The sequence below is a fragment of the Sus scrofa genome, chromosome 13 (genome assembly GCF_000003025.6).
Source record: "Sus scrofa isolate TJ Tabasco breed Duroc chromosome 13, Sscrofa11.1, whole genome shotgun sequence".
In the NCBI taxonomy this organism is placed as follows: Eukaryota; Metazoa; Chordata; class Mammalia; order Artiodactyla; family Suidae; genus Sus; species Sus scrofa.
Window position 1 is genome coordinate 84,628,901 of NC_010455.5, and position 27,212 is coordinate 84,656,112.

At 37.2% G+C, this 27,212-nt stretch overlaps 2 protein-coding genes across 3 annotated transcripts in view; one reads left to right on the forward strand and one right to left on the reverse strand.

Annotated features, from left to right (window-relative positions):
• The window catches only part of SLC9A9 (solute carrier family 9 member A9), a 674,266-nt gene extending 666,288 nt beyond the window's left edge, over nt 1-7,978 (reverse strand). The window contains exons 1-2 of one of the 2 annotated variants that reach the window (XM_021071131.1): nt 7,662-7,978; nt 243-454 (exon numbers count right to left, since the gene is read on the reverse strand). In XM_021071131.1, the coding sequence (XP_020926790.1) occupies nt 243-327 (85 nt within the window). In that variant the 5' untranslated portion in view covers nt 328-454; nt 7,662-7,978. Of the gene's footprint in view, nt 1-242; nt 455-5,561; nt 5,700-7,661 lie in introns of those variants that run through there. The other variant, XM_021071130.1, reaches the window with a different exon arrangement.
• On the forward strand, nt 5,816-27,212 carry C13H3orf58 (chromosome 13 C3orf58 homolog). Its single transcript, XM_013982111.2, has 3 exons — nt 5,816-6,732; nt 21,421-21,724; nt 24,342-27,212. Exons 1-3 carry the CDS (start codon nt 6,076-6,078, stop codon nt 24,671-24,673), a joined length of 1,293 nt encoding a protein of 430 aa, XP_013837565.2. The 5' UTR covers nt 5,816-6,075; the 3' UTR covers nt 24,674-27,212.

Here is a 27,212-nt window from a genome sequence, read left to right on the forward strand (position 1 = left end):
ATTATTTATCTACAGGGTTTATAAACCCTTTTATAAGAACAAAGCCAAAAAAAAAAAAAAAATCAACTGATCTCAACCACATAATTTGGAATGCTAAATATACACTATGTTTGATATCCAAGTGCAAAACATAAATGACTGTTGTCAGCCCCATGGCTGATCTTTATAACTGGAACAGCCATTAGGCTGCGCTACGGCACATCTTTTACCTATACATGTGGTTTCCATGAAGCGATCCTTACTTAGAAAAGAAGTCAAAGCTTTAGCTATCCAGAGTGTGCTGCTGTCCTGAAAGTGGCAGTTGTGGTTCTTCAAGCATTCTAGCATGTTTGCTTAGAAAGGTCAATGGGTTACAGCTGCCATCATCCAGCAGTGGTGACAGGAACATCATCTGCATAAACCAGTAGACTTGGAGAGGTAGGAGACATAGAATCCGAAGCTTAGGAGGAAAACACTGTCAAGGGAAAGAGAAGCAAAATTATCCAAGTGCACAAAATCTGCTCTCCTAAGAAGAATGTTATCAATGCAAAGACAATATCTATAGCTATAGGAATATCCTCTTTGCTTATAATCCTTTAACATTTACTTATATCCCAATATTTACCACAAACATGTAATAAAGTTAATATGTATATATTTGTCTCCTCCATTGGACTCTGAGAACCCAACCCTCAGAATCTTGTACTTGCGTGGAACTGAATAAGGGGTACTTTCATTACGTACGCCATCTTATAGAATAGATACTAATAATTTACATAGGTTTTGGATTTTTTCAAAATAACTTAACAACTGAGTAAGTAATCTCTTATTGAAATGGTGTTAGTTTTTATGTCTTTTCATATCTTATTTATTCTACTGAAACAAACTGGGAAAAAAGTATCAAAACTATACTAAGAGAAAAGTGTGCCTCTCTGGATTAGCCAAGGTAGAAAACATGTAACGTTGTATGTTAATCTGAATTAATATAAATCAAGGATTGCAAATTGCAGTTGCATTTGAGATAATGTGAACTATTCTGACCATGTCAGAAAACTATTTGATACAATTATTTAAAGCAAAATCTTGGTTTTGACGTTTTTGAGTTTAAGAAGTCTATTTTTATATCCAATGAAGCCAAGTGTTTGATATTAAACCTGTCCTAAAAATACTTGTGATTGTTATTGATTTAAAATACAATGTGTTTAATATTCTATTTTAACAGCTTTTAACTACAAAACCTGTCCTTAAAGTACATCTAATAACATAAGTCAGATAATTAACATTTCTTGATAGAAGAGTTAGTTAACATTGTCAAGTGTTTGAATTTTAGGCGTTGGACTAGGAAACAGGGAAAAGACACCATCTTTTTTTTTGGGAATGACTGCATAGGTTTTTAACTACTGAAAGTAATATGTACTACTATTTATATTTTGATAGCTTTCAACAGCTAAATTAAGCTCAGAAACACAAATATGGCACTGAAAAAATGGTCATAGAAAATTTTACTTGTATCTTATCATTTTTTTCTTTCAATATCCCCCATTTCATTAAGAGGTAACTCTTAAAATCTATGCAGTGAGAGCTGATGCTTATCCTTCTCTCACATCTAAACCTTGAATAAATTTTGTTAGAATAGATCTGTCTTCAGAATATATCCAAAAAGTTCTCACCAGCTTCTTGCTATCAGCTGTCACTTCTAGTTTGGATTATTACAATAATATTTAATCTTAAAATGTTCATGGGTTCAATTGTTCACCCATTGACTCATCAAACAACTGCTAATAAACAAACACTTAAATCACAGTTAAGTACAAAAAGAATTGCTCTTTTGGCCTTTACAAAAGGAATACCTCTTATCCACCCATTAAATTTACTGTGATGCATTATTCCAGGGCATAACTGCCAGAGTAGTAACCAATCAATCACAAGAAAATTAATGACTCAGTAAGGAATCATTTTCCAAGCTGAGATTTCAATGCTTTGCTTCTAAACCAAACTAAACTGGAGAACCTAAGAATGATACGTCACTAAGAATATTGTAATAGGTCATTGTCAGTAATGATTTTTGGCATACAACATTGAAGGAATAAAAAGAACTGAATGACATTACTGTGTGACATTTTTTTTTTTACTCCTCTCATCTTAAATGAACAAGATGTGGCCTTTATATCTCTAAAATTGAAAAAGAATTTATGTTGAACTCTGTTAGATTCTAGCAATAAATAATATTCATTCACAACTTTACCTAAATGATAAAAACCCCAATCTCTTACAAAATGTATTCAGGAGTCCCCATTGTGGCTCTGTGGTAACAAACCTGACTAGTATCCATGAGGATGCAGGTTTGATTTCTGGCCCTGCTCAGTGGGTTAAGGCTCTAGCATGGCCTTGAGCTGCAGTGTAGGTTGCAGATGCTGCTCCAATCTGGCGTTGCTGTGGCATAGGCTAGCAGCTGTAGCTCCGATTTGACCTGGCAACTTCCATATGCCTCGGGTGCAGTCCTAAAAAGAAAAAAAGAAAAAAAGAAAAAAGAAATGTATTTCAATAAATTATTTTTTATAATATTCAAAATTGTGACATATTCTGATCAGCTGTATAGTAGTGATAGTTCTAATGCTAAAATTTTCTCTAAATTGACAATATTCAGAATATTATGATCACACAAGATATGCAATAAATGTAAATATAAATACATTTTGCTGCAGGAAAATGACAACCAAGAAGACTTTTCATACCTAAAATCTTACTACCTAACAGTAGAATTCTCTAAGTCAGAGTTTCTCAGGAGCACAGCACTATTGACAAATAGGGCTGGTTAATTTTTTGTTGTTGGGAATTGCCTAGTGTAATGTAAGATGTTTTGCAATATCCCTGGCCTCCTCCACTAGATGCCAGTAGCCCCTATTCCCTAGTTATGGCACCAAAAATGTTTCCAGATATTGCCAAATATCCCAACTACCCTCCCCCTCAAGACATATTCTCTAATTGAGTACCACTGCTACAAGGGATATAATAGCAATCAATGCAATATAATATTTTGACTATCAAAGACCTAGTTCATTTTTAAAAAATATATGATGGGTATGAAAATACTATGCTATTTAATTCCACTGCATATATTTAAAAGCATAAATTATTGTAAAATTACATTTTACAATGTGGCAGAAATTACATTATTTGTCTTTATTTAAACTTATGGGGAAGAACTCTGTATGTCAGCTTACAATGCATTAGCCAAAAACATTCTGAGGTTTATAGGATAGATGGGTAATGTTCATTAACATTCATTTACTTTTCTCAAACCTTAATATGGTACTTTAGAACACTCTGGTTTTATCTCATACAGCTCTAAGCCTTCCCGCCTCCACTTGAGGAATGTGTTACATTCTTGAAGACTGTCTTTCCTGATAAAAGTCTAGAAAACTTAACTGAAAGGAGTATCAGGGCTTAACAAATGTAAAATACTTAGATATAAAGCAAGTATTTTTCAAAATTCAACTTATATAAGCTTGTAACTTTTTACATACAATCTTCAAATGATTCCTACACAATTCCAAAGATTTGAAGGCTAAGAATAGTTTAAGAACCCAAAAGATCTTTTCTATACATAGAAGCAGTACCTCCTTAATCCTGCCACTAGTCTCTTAAACAGTCTCTCCTTATGCCTCAATACTCTCAGCTTAGTCACTGGCAAGAATGCCAAGGAATTCATTCATTCTAAATATAGAAATGTAACGCCTTCTACTGTATTAAAGTAATTCCATATAAATTATCTTGTATTAATTGAATACATCTATAGGACAAATAGAAAAGATGTTAGGAATAAGAAATCTGCAGTTTAGTAGTAACTTGCCTAGTTCACAGTTCAGCAGCAGAAGCAGAGCTGACATCTCCAGACCAATCACACCAAACACTATTTCTATGAAATCCTCATTTGAGATTTTGCTCAGAACTTTACATTGCATGGAATAAACGTACTGAAGGCACGTTAAATCAAATTACTGCCAAGGGTTTGAAAAAGCCCTTAGTTTCAGCATTTTTCTTAAGCAGTCACTTTGTACAGGCTTTGAAGACTAAATCTTCCAATTTGTCGTCAATCTAACATCATATAAAAGTCACTTCTGTGTTGAACACCTTAAATTGTATAAAGGTTTTCTTTTTTCAAAGTTTGAATTCTTATATCACGAAGGTCAAAATACTGACTTCAACAGTACTTCTCAAGAGAATGGCTCTGCCTTTTACAAACAGGTGTTGAGAACAATAGAAGTCAATTTAATAATCCAATATATAGATGTTTCTCATTTAGCTACTCTTGAGTTCATTCATGCAGGCCAGTTCATTGGTCTTCTAAAAGTCATCATTCAATCGCTATCATTAACTCAGTTAAAACTCAGATATTTAATACTGTATCAGGAATCACTTATCCAACAGAAAAACTACTCATTTTAATTATTCCAGCGCAAAAACTAAACAGCATTAAAATTACATGTCCCAGCTACTGTGGAGTCTGGGTCCCCTAAAACTTCTACCAAAACGAGGCGCTGTAGTTCCGCATTTCCGAGCTATTTTTGTAGTCGTGGCGCGAACTTGAGCCAAGGTGCCGGTGTGGAGCACAGGCTGCCCCGGGTCCCCAAGGGTACCGCCACAGCGACGCGGCGTGGCCCGCGGGGCAGGCCCGAGCGTGGGGGGAAGGGCGGGGCGCATAGCCGCACGCCGGAGACCCTCACGGTAGGCAGGCGCGAGGACGCCAACATCCTTGGGGAAGAAGAAAAAAAAAAAAAAAGGCTTCGGCGCCGGGCTGGGAAAGACTAGCCAACCGCTCGTTTCCTCATCTAGGCAGTGTTTGGCACAACTCAAAGTGACACCAGGCCGCGTCAGTTCCCTCTTCAGCCTACTTTCCCCTTTTTATCATGGTGTGTGGCGGACTTCGTTTTCTCCGTGCCCACTCAGGATACTTTAAAATGCCTCCACAGAAGTAGCTGACGCCAAAGGTGAAGCATCTCCCCTCAAACAATCCAGCCACACCTCGCGCCCTTCCACCTCCTCTCTGCAGGCCCGCCCCCAAGCGGAGGCGCGCGGGCCCAAAGACAAGAAATCCCTCCCTGGCCTCGCCTCATCCCGCCCCCAGGCGCGCGCCCCACCCCTATAAGGCGCAGTGAACACGACGCCCCGCCCACTCCGCCTACACCCTGCGGGCGCCTTGCGGGTGCCCTGCGGAGGCGAAGGATTGCACTAGGGTTCCGCAGTTTTTTTTTTTCCGACTTAGAAGACGCTTTCCACAATGACAAAAGACAGCCCCCAACAAAGTCAACGATCATAAAAAAGCAACTATTACTAAAAGTCATTTCTCCACAGGAGCTCGCGAGTTTACCCTGCCTCTAGAAGCTCGAGCCCCGCCCCTCGGAGTGGGCCCCCAAAGCCACCCCCAAGAGCCCGCGATTACGCTTTCCGGGCGGTACGCCACACGCTCGCTCCGCCCCTCCAGCCCCGCCCCCAGCCCCCTCGCCCTCCCTCCGGGGAGTCGGCGCGCAAGAACTGGGGCGTGTGGCGTCAGGGACGCGCGAGCACCTCATCCTTCCCACCTTCCTACACAGTTGCTACTTTTCGATGTTTGACATTCCAGCTTCTCTTCCCCTTCCGTGAGTCCCTGCTTCCCTCTTCTCAGACACCCCGCTCGCTCAGGAGGCGGACGCCGCCGCCGCAGCTCTCGCGCCCCAAGCTAGCTATACGCGTGCGCGCACACGGGCGGACGCGGGCGCGCGGGCGTTGGGTCCCCGCGCTCCCTCCGCCTCCCGCTGCTGTATAACTTGACTGGCTAGGAGGAGGCGCTGCCGGAGTCGGAGGGCGGGGAGCTCGGAGGAGGGAGCTCGAGAGTTGTGGAGACTAGTGACTGGGAGAAGTCGCAGCCTGCTCCGGTCGGTTCCTTCCAGCTCCCCGTCTCTCTTACACACCTACTCCGCTTCCCGCCCCAGCCCGCGCCCTCGCTCCTTCACTCGCCCGGGGGCCCCCTGCCGGTCGCTCCCCGGGTTTCGGCGCGGCGGGGGCGCCCCGGGGGTGCCCTCGCCCTCCGGGTGCGGGGGACGGGCGGCGGGCGGGATGTGGCGCCTGGTGCCCCCGAAGCTGGGCCGCCTGTCCCGCTCGCTGAAGCTGGCGGCGCTGGGCAGCCTGTTGGTGCTGATGGTGCTGCACTCGCCGTCGCTGCTCGCCTCCTGGCAGCGGAACGAACTGGCCGACCGGCGCTTCCTCCAGCTCAATAAGTGCCCGGCGTGCTTCGGTACGAGCTGGTGCCGCCGCTTCCTCAACGGGCAGGTGGTGTTCGAGGCGTGGGGCCGCCTGCGCCTGCTGGACTTCCTTAACGTGAAGAACGTCTACTTCGCGCAGTACGGCGAGCCCCGCGAGGGCGGCCGCCGCCGAGTGGTGCTCAAGCGCCTTGGCTCGCAGCGCGAGCTGGCGCAGCTCGACCAGAGCATCTGCAAGCGGGCCACCGGCCGGCCCCGCTGCGACCTGCTCCAGGCCATGCCCCGCACCGAGTTCGCGCGCCTCAACGGCGACGTGCGGCTGCTCACGCCCGAGGCGGTGGAGGGCTGGTCCGACCTGGTGCACTGCCCCTCGCAGCGTCTGCTCGACCGCCTGGTGCGCCGATACGCCGAGACCAAGGACTCGGGCAGTTTCCTGCTTCGCAACCTCAAGGACTCGGAGCGTATGCAGCTGCTGTTGACCCTGGCCTTCAACCCCGAGCCGCTGGTGCTACAGGTAGGCACGAAACCCCGGAGGGGGGCATCCTGCCCGGAGGGCCACCCAGGTTACGGGAGTCGGGAGCAGCGGCCCCGCCCGCACCGGTCCTCCTGTCAGGACCTGGCCCCCGGGGGGCCAGGCGGCGGGCTTGGGAAAGGAACGGCGCTGGGGACCCCCGGGCGCGGTGCGGGATCGTGGAGGGCGACCCAGCTGGTGGCGAGGCTTGCTCTTGTCACCTAGACGCGGGCGCATCTCGGTTCTGATTGCGGATCTTTCAACGCCAGAGGGAGCGCGTTTGGTCTGGTACGCTCCCAAAATGTCTCTCCGGCGAGTTTCCTTCGGCTCTCCTCCTTGCCTTTCTGCTTTGCTCGCCGGGCTTGCACTTCCTCGGCGCAGTCTGTTTAGGAAGACCTTAGTTCTTAAGTGTTTCTATACCGCTTTGCTTTCCCCTTTAGTACCCCTCGTGACTGGCTTAACTTCGGCCCCAAAGTCTCTTTGTTTTATCCCTTAGCTCATTCACCTGGCGAATCATTTGGGGTGGCAGATTTGGGGACAAACTCGGGAGGATGAGGTTAGAGTATGGAAACTGTGGTCCGGATGGGGCTAATCCCTGAGGCCTGCTTTAGGTGTTAGATTAGAAAGAGAAAAAAAAGTAAGGCGTCGTTGGACTTGGGGCTGCGAGGGTTTAAGGCCAAATCGGGCATTTTCATCCTGATCCTGTGACCTGCTCTGTTCATCTGGTAATTTGACTGCAGGAGGAGACGAAATGTTAGGCCAGGGCTGGAAATGGAGAGACTAGAGTCACCTTTCTCCTGTTTGACTTAGTGGCTCTCTCGTGACTTTATTTTGAAGACAAAGGAGCTTTTTCGGGGAGTAGGTTGGAATCTTTTTACTGGTGGTGACAGCTAAGAGGAAAACACCCCGCCCCCCAAAAAAACCCTGCTTACCTTGGGAAAAGTTACGGAGTTTATACACATTCCCACTCGTCTTTAATGCAGTGTCCTTGGATAGTGGTTGCAACTTTGGTGCTGTGATCTCTTATGATATTCCCAGGGAAAATAACCTTCCTTCTTTTCCATACCAGTTGTGCTGTATTGCCAATACAAAGGGGAAAGAATGACTTAAAATTAATCACAAGTAATTTGGTGTACTTCACAGCCTCTTTGCGCTGCTAAGAATGTCACTGGGAGATTTGTATTTTTTAAAATCTGAAGTGTGTGAATAGGAATGTGCAGAATTCAATGATACTGTTTGCTTTTCTCAAGTTCTCTGCTGCCCAACTTAGCTAAGAGAAATGAGCATAGTGTGATTAGTTCAGTCACATAATTTTAACGCAAATATTTTGCTTTGAAGAAAACTGTAATGTGGGTCCTGATAAATTTTAAAGCGTCTTAGGATGTACAGATTGTGTATAAAATGCTGCTCTCTTTAACGGTGTATGCAAAACTGGTTTAACTTCCCTCAGAGTAATTACTTTATTTCTTCCTTTCAAAACTAGTCAGCCTCTAAAGCTTAGGTCCATATTTATGATATATACATTTGATTTGACACTTTCTTTTTCTTTTTCTTTTTTTATTTAAGTTGCCTTTTCTCTTTGAGAAAGATGTTTGTGTTAGCAAGGTTGGTCCCTGGAGAAAGCTCTAGCAGTTTGGTTTGTTATATAGAGTGTGTCAAATTCTCTGGGACCTAAGAATTTAGTGAGGAGCTATCTTAGTGATACACATTTTCTGCACCTATAATAGTGGCTGCATATTGACACATTATCAGGTAATTCAGCTAATATTAGAACCAATATCTTTAGAGAGTTTTATATATCCAGTTCTATAAACATATGGCACTTTAAGGAACTTATAAGGAATTAAGGTATTTGATTTGTATGAAGGTAAATCTGCTTTATTTGGGAAGCTTATGTGTTTTTGAAATTTGAAGTATTAGCATCTTCAGTTTACTTTACAGTTGAGGTAGTAAAGTGAGCTTGTATCTTTTCTTATTAACTCTTCCCTTAAACTTTTTCTTTCTCTGTTTTCATCTTTAGTGATAAGCAACTTTAAAAAAGATCAGTAGTGGGAGGTGGGGGGATGTGCTGGGTTGTGGGATGGAAATCTGGTAAAATTGGATTGTGATGATCATTGTACAGCTATAAATAAAATAAATTCATTGAGAAAAAAGAAAATAGTAAAAAAAAAGATCAGTAGTATTTTGGTAATTGAAATTTACTGACGTAGTCGCTCTGCACTGGTGGCTAGGTGGATTATAGAGTATGAGTTTGTTTTTGGTATGTGAAGAAATATATGTATCAACATTGTTGACTGTGATATTTATAAATTGAATTTTTAATTTAGTCAACTCAGTTCTATAGCTGTTTACATGCTGTGTAAAATATAAATTTAAGATGTTTAGTACCAATCAGTCTTTGGTATGTTTATTATTATTATTTTTTTAACTGACAAACAAGCAAGTAGAATAAGAAGACTTTTTTAAGTAGAAGATCTTCATAGAGCTGCTACTTTCTTTATAGAACCACATTATCTTTGGTAAAAACTAGTGAGTTAAGTATGAACATATAATTAAGGTTTGATGACAGTATGAAACCACTAAAGTGAAAGGAATCTCAAAATTCAATGATCAAGTGTAAAGATTTTTATACATTAAGTCAAATCATGATTGTTCATTACTTTTTGTTAACTAGGCAAATGTACACAATTTAAGTAAACAGGTTTCTGTGAAACTTAATAGCTGATTATGATAGTATTGGGATATTAATTGATAAGGGTAGAAAAATCACTTAAATTTGGCTCTCTCTGTATATTTTGATGCTTGTGTATTTTTTTTTAAGGGTGTAAAAATGTGTGTTTTACAACTTAAACAGGAACTCACATTTTTTTTTTTTCCAGGAGAGGGAGCTACCTGTTGAATTTTTGGACAGTTGTTGCACCAAAATTAACTACTTGGGAGAAAAAGTCTTCTAAACTGAATTCAAACAAAAGTTCCAATGTAGTAAACATGCTTCCAAAGTAAACATTTAAAAATCTCTTTAACAAGATGCTAAAGAAAGAACTGAAAAGTATATATGAGTTTAACCCATTAAACTTGCCTCTTCTGATTTTAAGAAATAGTACCAAACTGCAGTTTCTGTTATGCCTTGAAAGGAGATGTGACTGTTATTAAATGTCTGCAAGATATGTTATGGACCTACCTTATCTATATAAGGCTACATGGATTTGTAGTACAGATTTCCTGATATGAAATGATGTAAAAGTACACTCTCCTCCCATTGTTGAGTAGTCTTAATAACTTACAGCAGCTTATCTAGCTCTTAAAGCTGTTCTGCCACAGTCTAATTTAAAAAATGTTTATAAACACCAAGCAACAAGGTAATGCTAGAATCTTTATCTTCTACTCTGATGTCTTCTTTTCCTCTTAACATTTTTACTTCACCAAGAAGTATATTTTAATTACAAGTATTCCATAATTTTATGGGGGGAAAATTTGGCAAGGGACTTCATAATATTGTGTATAGCATTCTTAGGATAGTAAAAAATTAAGGTGTTGATATATTTAGCAATATAGCAATATGTTTTCTGCTATCAATAAAATGTATCCCTGTATTTGTACTTACCTATTCCTTAATTTATAGAGAATGTATGTATGAGAGAGAAAGATGCTATCTGGATTTTTTGAAGTCCTTTACTTACCTGTAAAGTGAGACTACTGGATTAGATCTTTCCTTTTCAGCCTAAACATCCTGTGACTCTCATACTCTTGCAAAATTATTGTTCTGCTTTTGAGCTTGACTTTAACTGGTGTGTTTAAGCTTTTCTAAGAGGGGGCTGGAGGTTTTGGTTCTTGATTACTGCCTGGGGGTATGGCTTGAAAGCCAGGCTAGTTAGCCCTGTTTCCACCTTATCTTCCTATCCCCCAATTTTTCATGTGTGAAATCAGATTAAAACAAAACAAAAATTCAAGACTGTCTTTAAAGGGAAAAGTCTGCAGTTAAAGGTAGCTAAGGATCTTGTGGGGCAATAGCATGTAGAAAGGATCTTTCAGACTTTATGTCAGGAGATTCTTTTCAGGCTGCAGTTTATAGGGAGCCACCTACTTCTCTCCTACTGGCTACTGCTGTACTAACTGCCCTCCCAGATTTAGACTTCAGGGATGGTTCTGACTAGGTAGTTTTGAGAAGAGCACTTTTTACCTAGTAAATTCATAAGCTTAAATCTAGAGGATTTTTTTTTCTTGTTTTTAATCAGGGGGTTCATTGACACTTGACACTTGATCATCCTTTATGAAAAGGTAAAAATACTAAAACCTATGTAAATTGGGTCCAAAAAAAGAAGGAGACTTTTATTTTGGAAAGATTATAGAAGCAAAAATCACCCTTAGGAAAGCACCACTTCCAGGTCAGTGGAGCAAAATTATTTGACACCCCAGCCTATTTTCTGCATATCCATATCTTTTGACTGTTACTAATTCTGAGGTCCTTTCTGTACTTTTGTCTAATTTTCTAACTATGTTCCCTCATATTTCCATTGCATGGGTCAGCACATATTTCTCACAGGTGTTGGTGGGTACTAATAGAAAGCTTACTTTTTTGGGGCTCTGCTTTCTGGACATAGATGGTCGATTTCTCAGGGGATCATTGGACTGGTTTTTATTCTAATTTTCTAGCTTATGGTCTCTGGCCTACTTGCTATATTGCTGGTGACTGTAAACAGAATGCTGACGTATTTTCTTTGCTTTTTGCTCATGTATATATTAAACTAATATGGTCTTAGAATATAAGCCCTGCATTTTTCCTCTACATACAATGAATTTTAGTAACTGATTATAAAATGTCTTAAGAGTGTCGGTAAAATTATTGGTATAAGGTGAGGATAGTTACTCATCATGGTTGTAGACCCTGAAAGGTTTTAAATTATGTAATCAAATTTTTTTATCCAATTTTTATGTCTTTTTATAGATTCTTGATAGGAAGTTATCTAGGAAATACCTGGAAGATCTCTGGACTTAATAGACCTGTATCTAAAAGTCAGAAGAACTGAATTTTGTTCGTTCATTTGGTAAATAGTCTGTTAGGAGGCATTTGAGTTGAAAAGGTCTTAGAAAAGATGCCTTGAAAGGCATCATGTAGCTTAGCTATGTAGGAGGTATGTATATAAAAGATGAATTGCAATCAATATAGCATAATAAGCTCTACAAACAAAGATATTATGTACTCTGTCAGATAACTCATTTAGGGAAGGACATCTGCGTGTCTTATAGAGTGGATACCAGTGGATACCAGAACTCAATACCAAGGAATTGAGTTCTGAGGGTAAGTGGGATTTTGCCCAAAGATTTGGGGAGTAGGGTGATGGAGGCAGGAGGTGTGGTAAGGGCAGTATTGTAATAGCATTCTGTACTACCACAAAGTTGTTGGATGGCAAAGAGCAAGTCATTTAATGTTTGAGACAATTTTTTAATCAGTAAAATGGGAATGTTAACATTTATCCAACAGGATTGTTTCAAAGATTAAAGAAGATAGGACTATTTAGATAAAATATGCAAAATATCCTTAATTGTAAAGTTTTTTACTGTATTTTATTTCTTTGAAAATCAGCTTATTTCATTTTAGAATGGCTATAGTAATTGAAAAGTTCCTTAGTACACTATGTTGACATCTGTCTTAGGAATATGTACATTTTTCTCTTCCTGTGGTAAATGTTCAAATGTCATGTATTTTAGATGGACATACACACATCGTAAATGTAGCTTCTGCTTTAAACTATGAAGTTTTTTTGAATAGTAATGAAAAAGGGGGTTGGGATAGTCCCCTATGATGATAAAGTAAATATTGTAGGAAATATGATTCACATAAGGATTCAGTAATACAAGGCGCAAATAGTTTAATTTTTCTTTGTAAATCATTATTAACTTTAATAACTCTATTTAGTACCTTGGTGAATGATCATTTTAAAAATAGAGGTTAAATCTGGGGTATTTCAAGGCATGCTTAGATGCTGAGATAGAACCTTAAAAAGATTTGTTATCTGAGGTAGGTGTGATGTTTCAGGATCTTTGTCATATTTTGCCTTAGTGCTCATTTGGAGTTTCAACTGTGAAATGAAGAAATCTGACAAAAATTGTGTCAATTGCTCAGTAATGCTGGGAACTGGCCTTTGCCCTTAGGGTACAATAAAGATGACAGGCCAGGGCACATTTGTTTAGTCTTTGTTTTCTGGGGCATTAGGTGTGGGCAGCAAACATGTAAAGAATAAGGTAATTTTAGATTTTACATACTATAAGAACAAAGCAGGCTCCTGTGATGGAGAATTGGATTGGTGATGGAATACTTTACATTGAGTGGTCAGGAAGAGTTACATTTTAGTGGAGATGTGAATGATGAGAAAAAGACACTAGAGCAAAGTTCTGAGGGCACAGTATTTTTAAACAAGAGGTGTGCCAAATTCAGAGGGCCCAAAGCAGGAGCGGGCACGGGAGTAAGGAAGCGTGGTAGAACACAAGATCATAGAAATAGGCAAGGCCCATCCATATCCTGTAGAGAGCCTTGTAGGCATGCTTAATGAGCTTAGGATTTTGATTTCATAGCATTGGGAAACTAGAAGATTTTTTTGTTCGTTTTTTAAGCAGGGCTTGTTTTGTGGAGAATGGATTAAAAGGGGTAAGAGGAATTGGAAAGGCTTTTGCCGTGGTTTGTGGGAGAAAGCTTGGTAGTTTTTATTAAGGTGGTTGCAGTGGAGGTTATGAAAAGTGGTTAGACCCAATATGTTTTGGAGAAATACCTGACAAGACGCGATGATGGGTTATGAAGTGAAGGAAAGAGAAAAATAAAGGATAATTTTTGGTCCGAGCAACTGCATGGCTTTGGGGTGGGGAGATTTTGGCTGTATTTAAGGCAGAAATGGGAATTCAAATCTAAAACCAGGCATGAGGTATTTAATGCACAGAAATACTATAGTATGCATCTAGCAGATATTTTTCTATACTTCTGAAAGACCGTGTTAATTAATTTTGTGTTTCAGGGGAACAGAGGAAGTTAGCACTGTTCTATTGGATTTTTTTTTTTTTTTTTTAAAGAAATCAGATCTTGACTAAAGGAAGTAAGGGGGCATTCTTAGGTTATTGGGTCCAAAAGAAACTGCTTTTAGCTATTCCCCCCCCATTTGACATTTTGTTTTACTCGAAATAAATATTTGATATGTTTCTGGGTATGTATTTCAACTTAGAAACATGGATCAGAATTGCTAGTTCTCTTGAGGTAAGAAAGGGTCAGATGAGACTAGTAAATTTATGCATATTTAAAATTTGCAGCCAAGTGTTTTTTTTTTTTTTAACTATTCTAAAAGAGTTATTTCTATTAGACTTGGTAGTTTGTTGTTGTTGCATTTTAATATAAGCTTCCAATTTTAGGTACAGCTGTTGGACATGATATTCAATGAAATAACAAGCCATGCTATTTTCAAGGCATGCTTAATATTGTTGGAATTGTAGGTGGGTGGAAATGGCATCCAGAAAATTATTTAATGAAATAAATAGAACATATCCTATGACATGAAAATCTTGAGATTACCAAGATTCTACAGTATTTGCAGTAGATTTTGGCCACTCTTTGGCAGTATAAATTAAGAAGCTAAGGGCTTAGAGAAATGTTAGCAAAAATTAGGTAACCATTAAATCATCCCAGTAATTTTATTCTATTCCCCCTCCAGACAGTTCACAAAACTGTGAACACATTAGTCTGTCACCAGTACAGTTGACTAATCTCTATGAACAGCTGTTATAACATGCATTACTACAATGGGATTTTGTTCAAATTTGGGCTTTTAAAAATAATTTTGAAACTCACATTGAACCTTTAAGCACTTTCTGTCCTCTGATAACATTTACTTTAAGTATTCTCAAGTTTAAGCCAGTTCTATAGAAAATTTGTAACTAGATTTTAGATTGTGTATTTTGATTATTAATGGATTTTTTCAAGCCAGTATCTTTTTATTAGGAATTTTCTCCCTTAAAAACTAGTCTTGTAATATTTCTTTTTTAGGTGAACTGCAAAGTTATATTCCTTATAATGGACTGTTGTGAGATAATAAATGGCTACAAAATATTTTCTATTTTTTGTATGAAAAGAATTATCTAACTTGGACTGCAAACCACCTCACTTTTGGTGTTGTAAAGAGAGAAAAGAATAATAGAATACAAACAATTTAGAGTTGACCTTATTTTGTTCTGTTTTTCTTATATATCCCATGCCTCTTTTTTTTAGGATTGTATTCTGACATAGTAGAATAAAATGACCTAATTAATCTGGTAAGACAATGGCTGTTGATGAAAGGATATTGGGATATTGTAAAAACTCTTTTTTCAGAGTGATGCCATGGGATATTGGTTAACTTCAATAAATAAGATATTTCTGAATGTTAAAGCTTGGGCACATATTTGTTTTTTTCATAGCATAGAGACCATGTTGAGCACTTTGTGTTTTATTCTGTTAAGTTCCAGCATGATCTGATTCCTGCTTTCCTCCCCATACTTCAAGCCATTCCCTCCTCATTTCATGCCGCTGCTTTGGCCTTTTTTTTCCTCTTTTCAGTTCTGAGAAGACGATTTTCTGGCTCTAACATCTACCTGGAATATTCTTTTTTTTTTTTTTTTTTTTTTTTTTTGTCTTTGTTGTTGTTGTTGTTGTTGTTGTTGCTATTTCTTGGGCCGCTCCCGCGGCATATGGAGGTTCCCAGGCTAGGGGTTGAATCGGAGCTGTAGCCACCGGCCTACGCCAGAGCCACAGCAACGCGGGATCCAAGCCGCGTCTGCAACCTACACCACAGCTCACGGCAACGCCGGATCGTTAACCCACTGAGCAAGGGCAGGGACCGAACCCGCAACCTCATGGTTCCTAGTCAGATTCGTTAACCACTGCGCCACGACGGGAACTCCATACCTGGAATATTCTTAATGCCTCATCCCCAGTCTATATAATACTATGCTCATCCTTTAGATCTTGGTCCCTAAGTAGTGCTTCCTTTGAGAGGCTGTCCTTTCCCACACAATCTGAAATAGGTCCCTATTCTTCTCTCTCAGCATTCTCTATACTTCTGTAATTTGTAACAAATTCCATAATTTATAATTTATATGTATTTAATAATCATCTTCCCACCTCAGGCTGGAAAGCTTTCCTGAGAATAGGGACTATGTTTTATTTTTACAACTGTCTACTTTGCATTTTGTGGTGGAGTTAGGCTAGACCTAGGATTTTTCAATTCACAATTTGTATTCTTTATGTTCCGCAATAACTTCTCGCTGCCTTTTACTCCAGCTGTTGTATTAGTCAGTGAAATGTGGGTTGACCTATAATTCTTTATCTGCGATTCCAAATTTAAAAAAAAAAAAAAAAGGTTCTATCACGTTAAAAATAAATATGAAAACACAGGAAGTACGTTATGTGCTTTATCTCACTTGGGATGAATAAGTGTACATTATTTTTGCAGCATAATGTATTTCTTTGTGAGGTGCTACCTCAGACTCTTCCTGAAGGCGTTATATAATATGAGTATGAAATTATACATACCGATAACCTTTCTAAAATTTGAAAACTTCTGAAACAGAAGTATATTGGATTGAGGGGTTGTATTGGCCTGACTTCACTTCCTATTGACTTGTGTGACTTGAGGCAAATCACTTAAACTATGCTATTAAAATTGAACTAGATTTACAACTCAGGTACCCTCCAACTCTAGAATTCATAGATTTCGCATCCCGTTTATTTTTTGTTTTTTGACCGCATCTACGGCATGCAGAAGTTCCTGGACCAGGGATTGAACCCTTGTCACAGCAGTGACCCAAACCATTGCAGTGACAATGCCAGATTTTTAACCCACTGCACCATAAGGGAACTCAACATCCCACTTATTGATCACATACAGTCATGACATTTGGTTTTGATCAATAGGTGTTAGTCACATTAGCATTTAGAATTTATTTTGTGGCGCTTACCTATTATAAATGAAAAGCTCATTAAAATGTTGTGTTTATGTGTATGCATATTACCAAGTTTTAATTTTTTCATGTTTTTAGTGCTTGTGGATACCCTGTTCATTTCTTACAGCATCAAACCTGTTTAAAGTTTGGTAACTAGTTTATATGTTATTTGTAAATAGAAAGTACCAGAGGACAGTGAAGATAGATCTCTAATTTAGTGGTTCTTGGCTGTATTTGGAATGTGTTCAGTATTCGTAGATGCCTTTCAGTAGGTGATAGGAAAACAAGCACGTCTATTGATGAATGTCTGGACTGGACTTGTGTACATAGGAAGACTTAAATAGAAAGTATAAAAATGTTTTGGTAAGCAATTCTTCATAAAGCAGTGGTAAATTATACATTTCATGCTTCCTCCCTCTTTGATCTTAGATTACCCTGATGAATGTGGAGCAAATATTCCTATTGTACAGGGGAAGAGAGTAAAGCTCTAAGATTTTGCTACCATCACACTGCTGGTGAGATGCAGACATGAAGTTGAAACTTAAAGCTGGACTTGTGGTTTCAAGTCCATTATTCTGCTTACGTACTATTTTGCCCTTAAGTATAGAAATTTTATAAAACATTATATACTTTAAAGAATATGAAATATCTAAATTTTCTCTTTACTTTATTGACTAGATACATCTTATGTCACCTTCATTTTATTTTCCTTGTAAAATGAAGATAATATTAAGGATTTTCGTTTCTGAAACCTTGGTTTAAGCTAAAAGATAGGTAGACATGGTGATTTATCTTAGGTTTGTATTAAAAATACTTTTTATCTTGTAAATTAACAGTGAAGGCATTTATTTAAATCTTAGAGTTAATCATGTTTGACCTGATACTTAAATATCCATTTTTAACTTTTATACTGGTAGTAATATTCAGTAGATTTTTTCCTTTGGGTGGTCACCAACTTGATGTAAAACAACAACAACAACAACAAAAAACTCTGTAATACAATAAATATTGTTTGTAACTGTTCTGTACCTTTGTATAATCTTAAACTAATATTTAGTTTTAAAAACTTTAATATATATTAACACTTTATGACATACATTCAAGCCTGATGGAAAAGCCTGAACAGTTCATTGGAATGTCTCCAATCTGATTAGAATTTAAACTATTCCAAGTTTAAAGACTCTTTCCTTCAAATAAAAAGTATTTGTACACAATTTTTCAGTAAATCATCCTTTGCACACATTTCATGATACAGCTCAATACGAAAAGTATCAAACAACCCAATTAAAAAAAAATGGACAGAAGATCTAACATATAGGTGGCCAAAGGCACATAAAAGGATGCTGAACATCGCTAATTATTTGAGAAATGCCAATCAAAATACAGTGAGATATCTGTCACCCCATAGCAACCAAAATGGCCATCATCCAAAAGTCTACAAGTAATAAATGCTGGAGAGGGTGTGAAGAAAAGGAAGCCCTCCTCCACTGTTGGTGGGACTGTAAATTGGTGCACCCATTATGGAAAACAGTATGGAGGTTACTCAGAAAACTAGAAATAGATTACCATATGATCCTGCAATCCCACTTCTGCACATCTATCCAGAGATAGCCATCATTCCAAAAGATACATGCACCCAAGTGTTCATTGCAGCACTGTTTACAATAGCCAGGACATGGAAGTGACCTAAATGTCCATCAACAGAGGAATGGATGAAGAAGACATGGTGCCTATATACAATGGATTATTATTCATCCATAAAGAAGAATGAAATCATGCCATTTGGAGCAGCAAGGATGGACAGAGAAAGACAAATATATGATATTGCTTATATGCGGAATCTTAAAAAAAAAGATACAAATGAACTTATTTCTAAAACAGAAATAGGCCCACAAAGAAAACAAACTTATCTTTATTAAAGGGGAAATATTGAGGGGCAAGAGAAAGAGATAAATTAGGAGGTTGGAGTTAACATATGCACACTAAAATATATAAAATAGATAACCAACAAAGACCTACTCTATAGCGCAGGGAACTCTACTCAGAAATTTTTAATAACCTATAAGGAAAAAGAATTGGAAGAATCTAAACAAACACATACATGTTTAACTGAATCACTGTGCTGTACGTGTGAAATTAATACTATGCTGTAAATCAACTATACTTCCATAAAAGTAATAAAATGAAAATTAAAAAATACATTTTATTTCAGGGTATAAATTGTGTCCTGTTGTAGGCAATTTGAAAATCTGATTTTAAAATTTTAAAGAAAAGAATGTGGATCTCAGCAGTAAACTTCTTATCTTAGCTACTATGTTTTATGCCCTGTGGGAATTTGGTAGTCAGAAATAAGAAGTTCTGTTTCATATTTCTTGATATATTTAATAAATCTAAGAAGCAGCATCTTCAAATTTTATCTCTTGAACTCTGCTTGATCGTGGTGATTTGGTTCTAAGCCAGAATTGTTTTAAATACAGATTATAAATATTTTGGCTTCCTTTGAGCATTTTCTTGGTACTACAGTGTGTTCAGTAGAATTCTCTTCTCGTTAATGAAATCTGACTATTTTGATTACACAGTGAAAATTCTTGTCATATGAGCAAATGATGTGAAATCATTTATTAAAAGTTCTTCCAAAAGATTAGGTAGCAGACTATATATACTGCTCTTAAGATGAGGCATAATAGCATTTCAGCTAACATTGTCAGAAATTACTATGAATATAAATTTGCTCAGTGTGACATTTGTTCATATATTTTAATTTTCTTCTATGAGGGACTTGGGTAATGAAGTGTGTATGTATTTGACTGTCTTTTGCCAGTTGGATAAGCTCCAAAAACAAGGAGGCATTTGTATATGTGCAGATGTTGGCAGGGTTCCCTTTTCGTCTGTTGTCAAAGACCATTTTATTTTCACAAAGATATGTTTGTATCTGTTCTACAATATGGCATGTGAATAATACACCAATAGTGTATGGAAGAGTTTTTTGCTTTACTTTTTTGCACCACAAAACTATGTAATCACACAGACCCAGTTTTTTTTTCAAGTGCTTTCATTTTTTATGTCAGAGATTTTATACATGAATACTTCTGGGAAAGTAGTAAAACAGTTAAATCTTTTGTAATCATTTTGTCTAAATAAATTCTCAAGGTTGTGGAGGTATCTTATTTGGGAAGAAAAATTGAAAAGAACAGGTGGTTAACAGTTTTTATGTCACATTGGACATGAGCAATCTCACTTTCCCAATGCCCAGAAGAGAAGTTAAAAATCTCAGATACAAGGTAAAAAAATGTGCTTTCTTCTAATTACTAAAGAACCCTGAACAAAATCGAGTCAATTCATTTACTATATTTAAAGATCCATCATGTCATATCTTAATTTTTAATTTACGTAATTAGTATTTTGCCACAAAACTGCAGGTATTAAAATTTAAAAGAAAAATGGTATATGTACAAAGTACAAGTACAGTTATTGTGCATTGATAGACTTGAAAGGAAACACAAATGAAAATAGGTTATGGAAGAAATTTGGTTCTAAAAATCTTTTTTGCTTTAAAGTTGATAAAAGTTTTAATGTAAGAGTTACTACTGAGTTTTGTCAATTTTATAAAAGCTCAGTGTAGAAAGAATTATTACTTTCTTGAGGGGGTCCAAGAAGAGCCTTATCTCTAACTCTTTTAATGAATATAGATTTTTCAGTTTTTTATCATGGAAGTAGGCTATATTTATATTCTGTAGTTTGTGTGATCTTTGCATAATTTCTTACCCCAATTTATGGAAAGTTTTTAGGCTGAAAAGTGGCTCTTAAAACATATCTGGTCATGTGGTCTTCCAAGAAGTTGTTTAAAACATTACTTCACACCCTTTTGTACTCCAGTGCTTATCTTGCAGGTGAATGGGTTTTGTTTCGTTTTGTTTTGTTTTATATCAGGTACCTTAGAAGAGGCCTGCCATTTTACTTAGGTTGAAAATAACTTGTTTACGATCCTGGAAGCCTTTTGTTTTCGGATATTAATCTTCCTAGTAGTTGTAAAATCCGTGAGAAAAATATTGCTAAGATTAGGAGAATAATTTTGAAGTGGGTTTAAGGTGAGTAGAAAATATGGTGGCCTTGGAGGGGGAAGCAAGACTAAACTTGGAACCAGAGGTAGTTGGTGTGGAGATTGTATTAATAGGTTATTAGGTTGCTCTTTACCAGCCTTTTAGGTATAGATTAGAAGATACTTATCTAGAATCCCTCTCTGAATTCCATCCCTTCCTACTTGTGGACAAAATAATGCACCTATTAAAGACTCTTTGAGACCTGCACCACTTTTTAGTAACTAACACTTACTTACTTACTTGTTTGGTATCTGTCTTCTCTAAATTTTTCTTTTTTCTTTTAAACATTGTGGTTCTCCCTTATTGCCAGTATAGATAGTATAGTGCCTGGAGCCTGGTAAATTCTTGTTGGCTAATAGTCCTGCAGTCCTACATTCAAAAGAAAAATTGGTTGTTTGTGCTTAAAAGAGTCAAAAAGATAAAGGAAGGCATACATACTTTTAGATCTGGTAATGAAGATGTCTTGTGTTTTGCTGATAAATCTGTCAAAAAATATTCAAGTCCATGGGTTAGAAGAGAAATAAGGTTTATCTTTATTGAACTATTGAATTTAACAAGAAAATCCAAGCTCATGCCTAGTACAAATCTCTGAGAGATCAGAATCTCTTATAATAAGATAATTCTTTTGTAGAGTTTTCCGTCTGATGAAGGTTGGCCATTTGCAAAATATCTTGGAGCTTGTGGAAGAATGGTGGCTGTAAATTATGTTGGAGAAGAACTGTGGAGTTACTTTAATGCACCCTGGGAGAAACGAGTTGACCTTGCTTGGCAATTAATGGAAATAGCAGAGCAGCTTACAAACAATGACTTTGAATTTGCACTCTACCTCCTGGATGTCAGCTTTGACAATTTTGCAGTTGGTCCTAGAGATGGAAAGGTCATCATTGTGGATGCTGAAAATGTTTTGGTTGCTGACAAAAGGTTAATTAGACAAAGTAAGTATATAACTTTTAGATTTTTTTTCCCTATGTCAGGGTAATGTTTACATTTATGTGAAGCAAACCCTACATCTTTATTTTATTTGTCCAGTATCAGTAGACAAATACTGATTTATTATATTTACACTTTTGTGCTTAGTCAATTTGTCCATGTTTAGGAAAATATCCTTTAGGTTCAACTGAACACAGATATACTCTGTGTGTGTGTGTGTTTATATATGTCTTTTTCATACTGTCTGCTCTCTGCTGTGGCTTAGGAGTCTAATGCAGAGTTAAGTTTTTATATAGTTAAAGGTTACCAGAGACACTTTACTGCTTTCATGGAGGCCATCTTTTTTTGTGGAGTCTCAGATATTTTGTGATTCATTATTCTTTGGGGCCCCTCCAGTGATTTTTTTTTTCCCCTCTTTTAACCATTGAGATGATTCTTAGCACTGCAGATCTCTGACTTTGGTTTGACTTTATTATATCTCATCCAAAACTTTGCTCTTCCTTTATTTATGACCTCTTCACAGGATAGGTGGCATAATGTCTGGTTTTGAAAATTGTCAAAGGAATTTTAAAGTTGCAGGGATAAAGCCTGTAGTACAAAGCTGATAGTTCTATAACTGATACACTTAGTAAAAGAAACTGAAGAATTGTTCCATGGTAAGGGTCTTGTCTTTTTTAATCTCCTCCTGTCATATGGGGGGGGTCTTTTGATGAAGAGACCAAACATTTGTGGCACTTAACGGAATGCAGTGAATGGAACAGCAATGTATTAAGTTGACATTTACTTTTTGCATCATCTTAGCTTGATCTTGTTAAATACTTGAGATTTTTCTCAATGCCTTGGTTCCATATTTACCAAACCACTTTCTGTGTATTTCTTGATCTGCTATGTAGATCCTTCCACAGGGAGTAGATGTCTTGCTTTGGAGTGCTTCATTTCCCACTTACCTTTTCTTTTATTGTGAACAAAACAGCAGCTTAGAACATTCTTTTTTCAAGTGTGCGGTTCAGTGGTTTTTATTACATTCACAGAGTTGTGCAACTTGCCTAAACTTTAAAAAAAATTATTCCAAAAATAAAATTGGATGAATACAATATAGCTTCTGTAGTCTTGCATTTTGTACAGTGAACATTGCTCCGGTGCTACTTTAGCTCTGGCCAGTTCTTTTCAATTGCCTGTTGGTAGGTCTGTCTAAATAGACACTTCACAAAAGGCCATATCTATTTATCCACCCTCTTTTCTAAACTCCTTCTAGTAAATGACCTTTATAGGGAAATTCTGGTCTTGTTGGGGCAACTTCTTCAGTGTCCTTCTCTTTATCATCCACATTAGTTAATACATTCGTCTCTTTTTCAGACGGAAAAGATCCTTCTTTGAGAACTTGTATTAGTTGTCTTCTTTAACTTCCCACCCCCTCTTTGAAATCCAGTTTTTCTTAACTTCCCATAATAAGTATGTACAAGATTCTTTCCTCCTTTCCTACTATTTTTAAAGTTTTGCTTACTACCTGTCCCTACTTCCTCAGCCCCCATTCATTTCTCAGCCCATTAAACCTGACTTAGAAGTCTGCATTGCTGTTACCAACCACCTAATTGGCAAATTCTTCAAGTAACTGATTAGTAACTTTCTGAAATTCTCCTTTGGTTTCCTTCTACTCACGTAGTTCCTTTTTTAAAACATAAATCATGATCTTAGCACTCCCTTGCTTAATGCTTTTAATGATTTCCCATTGTTTTTTGGAGTAAAATTCGAACTCCTTAACCAGAGGATAATCTGTGTGACTTGGCCCTATTCTGCTTCATTTTTAGCATCCCTTCGCTGCCCTTAATGCTTCGGCTATAGTGGCCTTTTGATTTCTTGAGTAAACTTTTTTACTGAGTACCTCACAGCTATTTTATATCACTCTGTGTTTATATGTTAGTAGTGTGTACCTTGTCATCTAGTTAGATCCTCAGACTTTTCTCATGCACTCCCTGTTAATTTTTGTCTCAAATATTTCTACAATCTGGCTTTTTTTCCTGGGCCTTGTTTAATTGCTGTCGTCACCTTAGTCCCTAGTCTTCAGCCCAGAGTTGAATTTCTGTTAGACAAATCATAGTCATGACCATACAGGGTACAACCTATTTTTTCAACCTTATCTGTACCTTCTTTCCATGTATCTGTCTTACACTCCAGCATGTGAATTTATTGTTTCCTGAATCAGCTGGAGCAATCCTTAAAGCTATGGCTGTCCCCTAGTATGCTTTTTTCCCTTTTTTCATACTTGCTTATCTTTCAATATCTAAAAGAGTTGTTCTCTATGAAGCTTTCCATGGCCCCACGCACAGGTGGTGCTTCCTCTGTATTTATGTAGCACTGTGTCATTCTTCTGTGTGGCTCTTTCTTATCATGGAGAGTTTTACTCTATGCTGAATCCTATAGTAGTTGGGACCTTGTCTGATCCTTCAGCCTGGCATTGGTGAACTCACAGCAAATGTCTATAAATTAATATATTTGAATGTTTAAAGTTAAAATGCAATTAAGAACAAATACTATTGTGTTAATTAGTGGAATGTTACATGTTGGGAAACAATGAAAACTCTTAAAATAATTTTTCTCTTTCTGCTTTCTTCCTTTTCACAGATAAACCTGAAAATTGGGATGTATGGTATGAAAGCAAATTTGATGACTGTGATAAGGAGGCTTGCTTATCATTTTCAAAGGAAATTCTTTGTGCTCGTGCCACTGTGGACCACAATTATTATGCTGTTTGTCAGAACCTCTTATCCAGACATGCCACCTGGCGTGGCACTTCTGGAGGACTCCTTCATGATCCACCAAGTGAAATTGCCAAAGATGGCCGCCTAGAGGCCTTGCTGGATGAGTGTGCCAACCCAAAGAAGCGCTATGGCAGATTCCAGGCTGCAAAAGAACTGCGTGAATATCTAGCACAATTAAGTAACAATGTGAGGTAGTCAATGCTGAATCTTTTTTCCTCATTTAAATAGCACTGGCTGAAACGAAACCACCAAAAACTATCTGGAAAAGTGAAATTTGGAAATAATATATTCAGAGGATGGTAAACTTGCACTGATAGATCTTATGTTCACATCCACCAGAATAGGATATAATTTCAAAAATCACATGATGCTTCTGCAAATAAGTTTGTTCTTTGGAGACTTGAGCTATCGTTGACTGCTTTGCCCCTGAATACCTGAGTGAATTAATGAGTATTGTTAAGCTATTGGAAATGAGTCTGATAGTTACATTGGCTTGTGTATCAAAGGGTACTTGGTACTTGACTTAGTTTGCATTACTGTCATGATTTTGTGAATCTCTTGCATTTACTTTGAATGTCAGGTTAGATTGGCCTGTTTTATAGGCCACTTTTTCCTTCTGATGTGTAGGGTTTGTTTTTCCCCCCCATTTTTATGTTTGTTTTTTTTTTAAATAAAATTTTACACATTCACGTTACAGTAGGTTTTCATTTCTGTTTGGGCTAGTTCTTGTTCAGTGCTATGCGGTACACATTTACTGTTAGGGCAGGATTTCCAGGTTTATTGTGTTTTTTTCAGAAAACTGAATATTTTATTATATAAATACATTTCTTCTACTTTCTATGGTTTCACCATTGCATGAGATCATTTATGGTTATTTAGCAGTTACATCCCTCTATGCCAGTAATTATAAGTGTACACTAAACATGAACTTTGGCATATGCTGCAAAATGTCATTTTGGCTTTAAGAGTATACTAGCAACCTGTACCTTGATATTAATTTTGATTGAGGAAAAAAAACCCAGTATTTTTTAAATGCTAACTAGTCCACAATAGTAATGCATATGCCAGAGAAATATTAGATTTAGTTCTGTGGTTAGATTTTAAAATTGGTCACTTACTTATTCTTACTATCCTACTTCTAATACTTCAACTCTGTCATTGTTAAAAATCATTATCTTCCTGGTTTTTATTTTATGTTGAAAAGTTAAGCTACTGCTTTTAAATATATGTAATTTAAAGATGTCTTACCTTTTAGTCATTGTTGTTTTGCAAAAATCAGCATAATTGTCATTGTTTGTGTTTAATCTGGCATCGTAACTTTTTATTTATTGATGGACTAGTAATTATAAAGCAGACAGATTTAGCCAGTCTGCCCCAGTTGGTCTTCATTATCCAATTGTTAAATATCAAAGCATCAAATTTAAATATGTGGATAAAAATGAACAAAAGTGAAATTTCTGCGGGCTCTTTTTTAAAGTTAGAGTATACAAATTGGCTTTTGCTAATAACATAGGTGATAGTTTTCTGTTTGAAATTATAACTTTTGTTTATGACAAAGTTTGGTATAGTGTGTAGTATTTAGTTCTAGACCGACCTTATTCTAATCAGAAAGTGATTAAAATATGCACAACCAAAGCCAAGTTTTTCTTTTCTTTTTCATTCCTTCAGCAACTATTTATTGAGCATCAACTCTGTGCCAGGTACATTACTAGCTGCTACACACTGTTTAAACATGACATATGGTTAAGTAACTTTACAATGATTATCAAAGACTTTAATGTAGGTATTAAGTTGAAATAGCATTCATTAACTTAGGATGATGCTTTCATGTTATTTTACTGTTGTGATGGAAATTCTTATACCATCTATAACTGGGTTGCTACAAAAAGAATAGGAGGAAATCAATAAAGTTAATCCCAGTTTTAAAACTGGAAGAAGGGTAAGATCTTTTCATTGTAAAATATATTACATTATGTTAATTTTTATACATCAGTACATTACATATATATCAACTAGCCCTCAAAGAAATATTTATGTGCTGGAAATTTTACTAAGCTGACTTTTTACAACTTTGGAAAACTTTTGAGGGGAGTAGGTAAAATTACTTTGTCAGACATTTGCCTCTTATTCAAAATGTCAAAAAAAAATAACACATTTTCAAAGTGGAACACCTTTTATATTTGATAATGTATTCATTGTAAACCTTAGAATGCCAGTCATAGAATTGTCTTTCTGTGGTTTAGCTAACATTTATCTTTTTGGAAGAGTGATTATGATTGCAGAAAAGAAGTGAGAAAACACTGCCAGCAGTGATTGCTACTTGAGGTAATTTTTTGTAACCACCATTTCCCCATGAGATTATGTGGAATTTCTTTTATCTTTGGAAAAGTTGAGGAGAAGATAGTAAAAGAATTAGGAATTTAAAATTACAGGGAAAAAATATATATGTGAAAAGCAATAAATATTTTGTTCACTTTGCTATCAAGATGTTCACTATCAGATATTTATTATACAGCAGCAATTTATATTTTTAATCATTGCCCATTAAATAGACGCAGTAAGATATTTTTGAATCAGACATTTGGGGTTTGTATGTGCATTAAAATTGTCTTTTGTACTGTAAGTTACTGTTTAATTTGACTATTTTATCAGAACTGTCTCCCTGTGCCTTTATGATATAAAGTTGTTTCTACAACTTTTAATGATCTTAATAAAGAATACTTTAAGAATCATA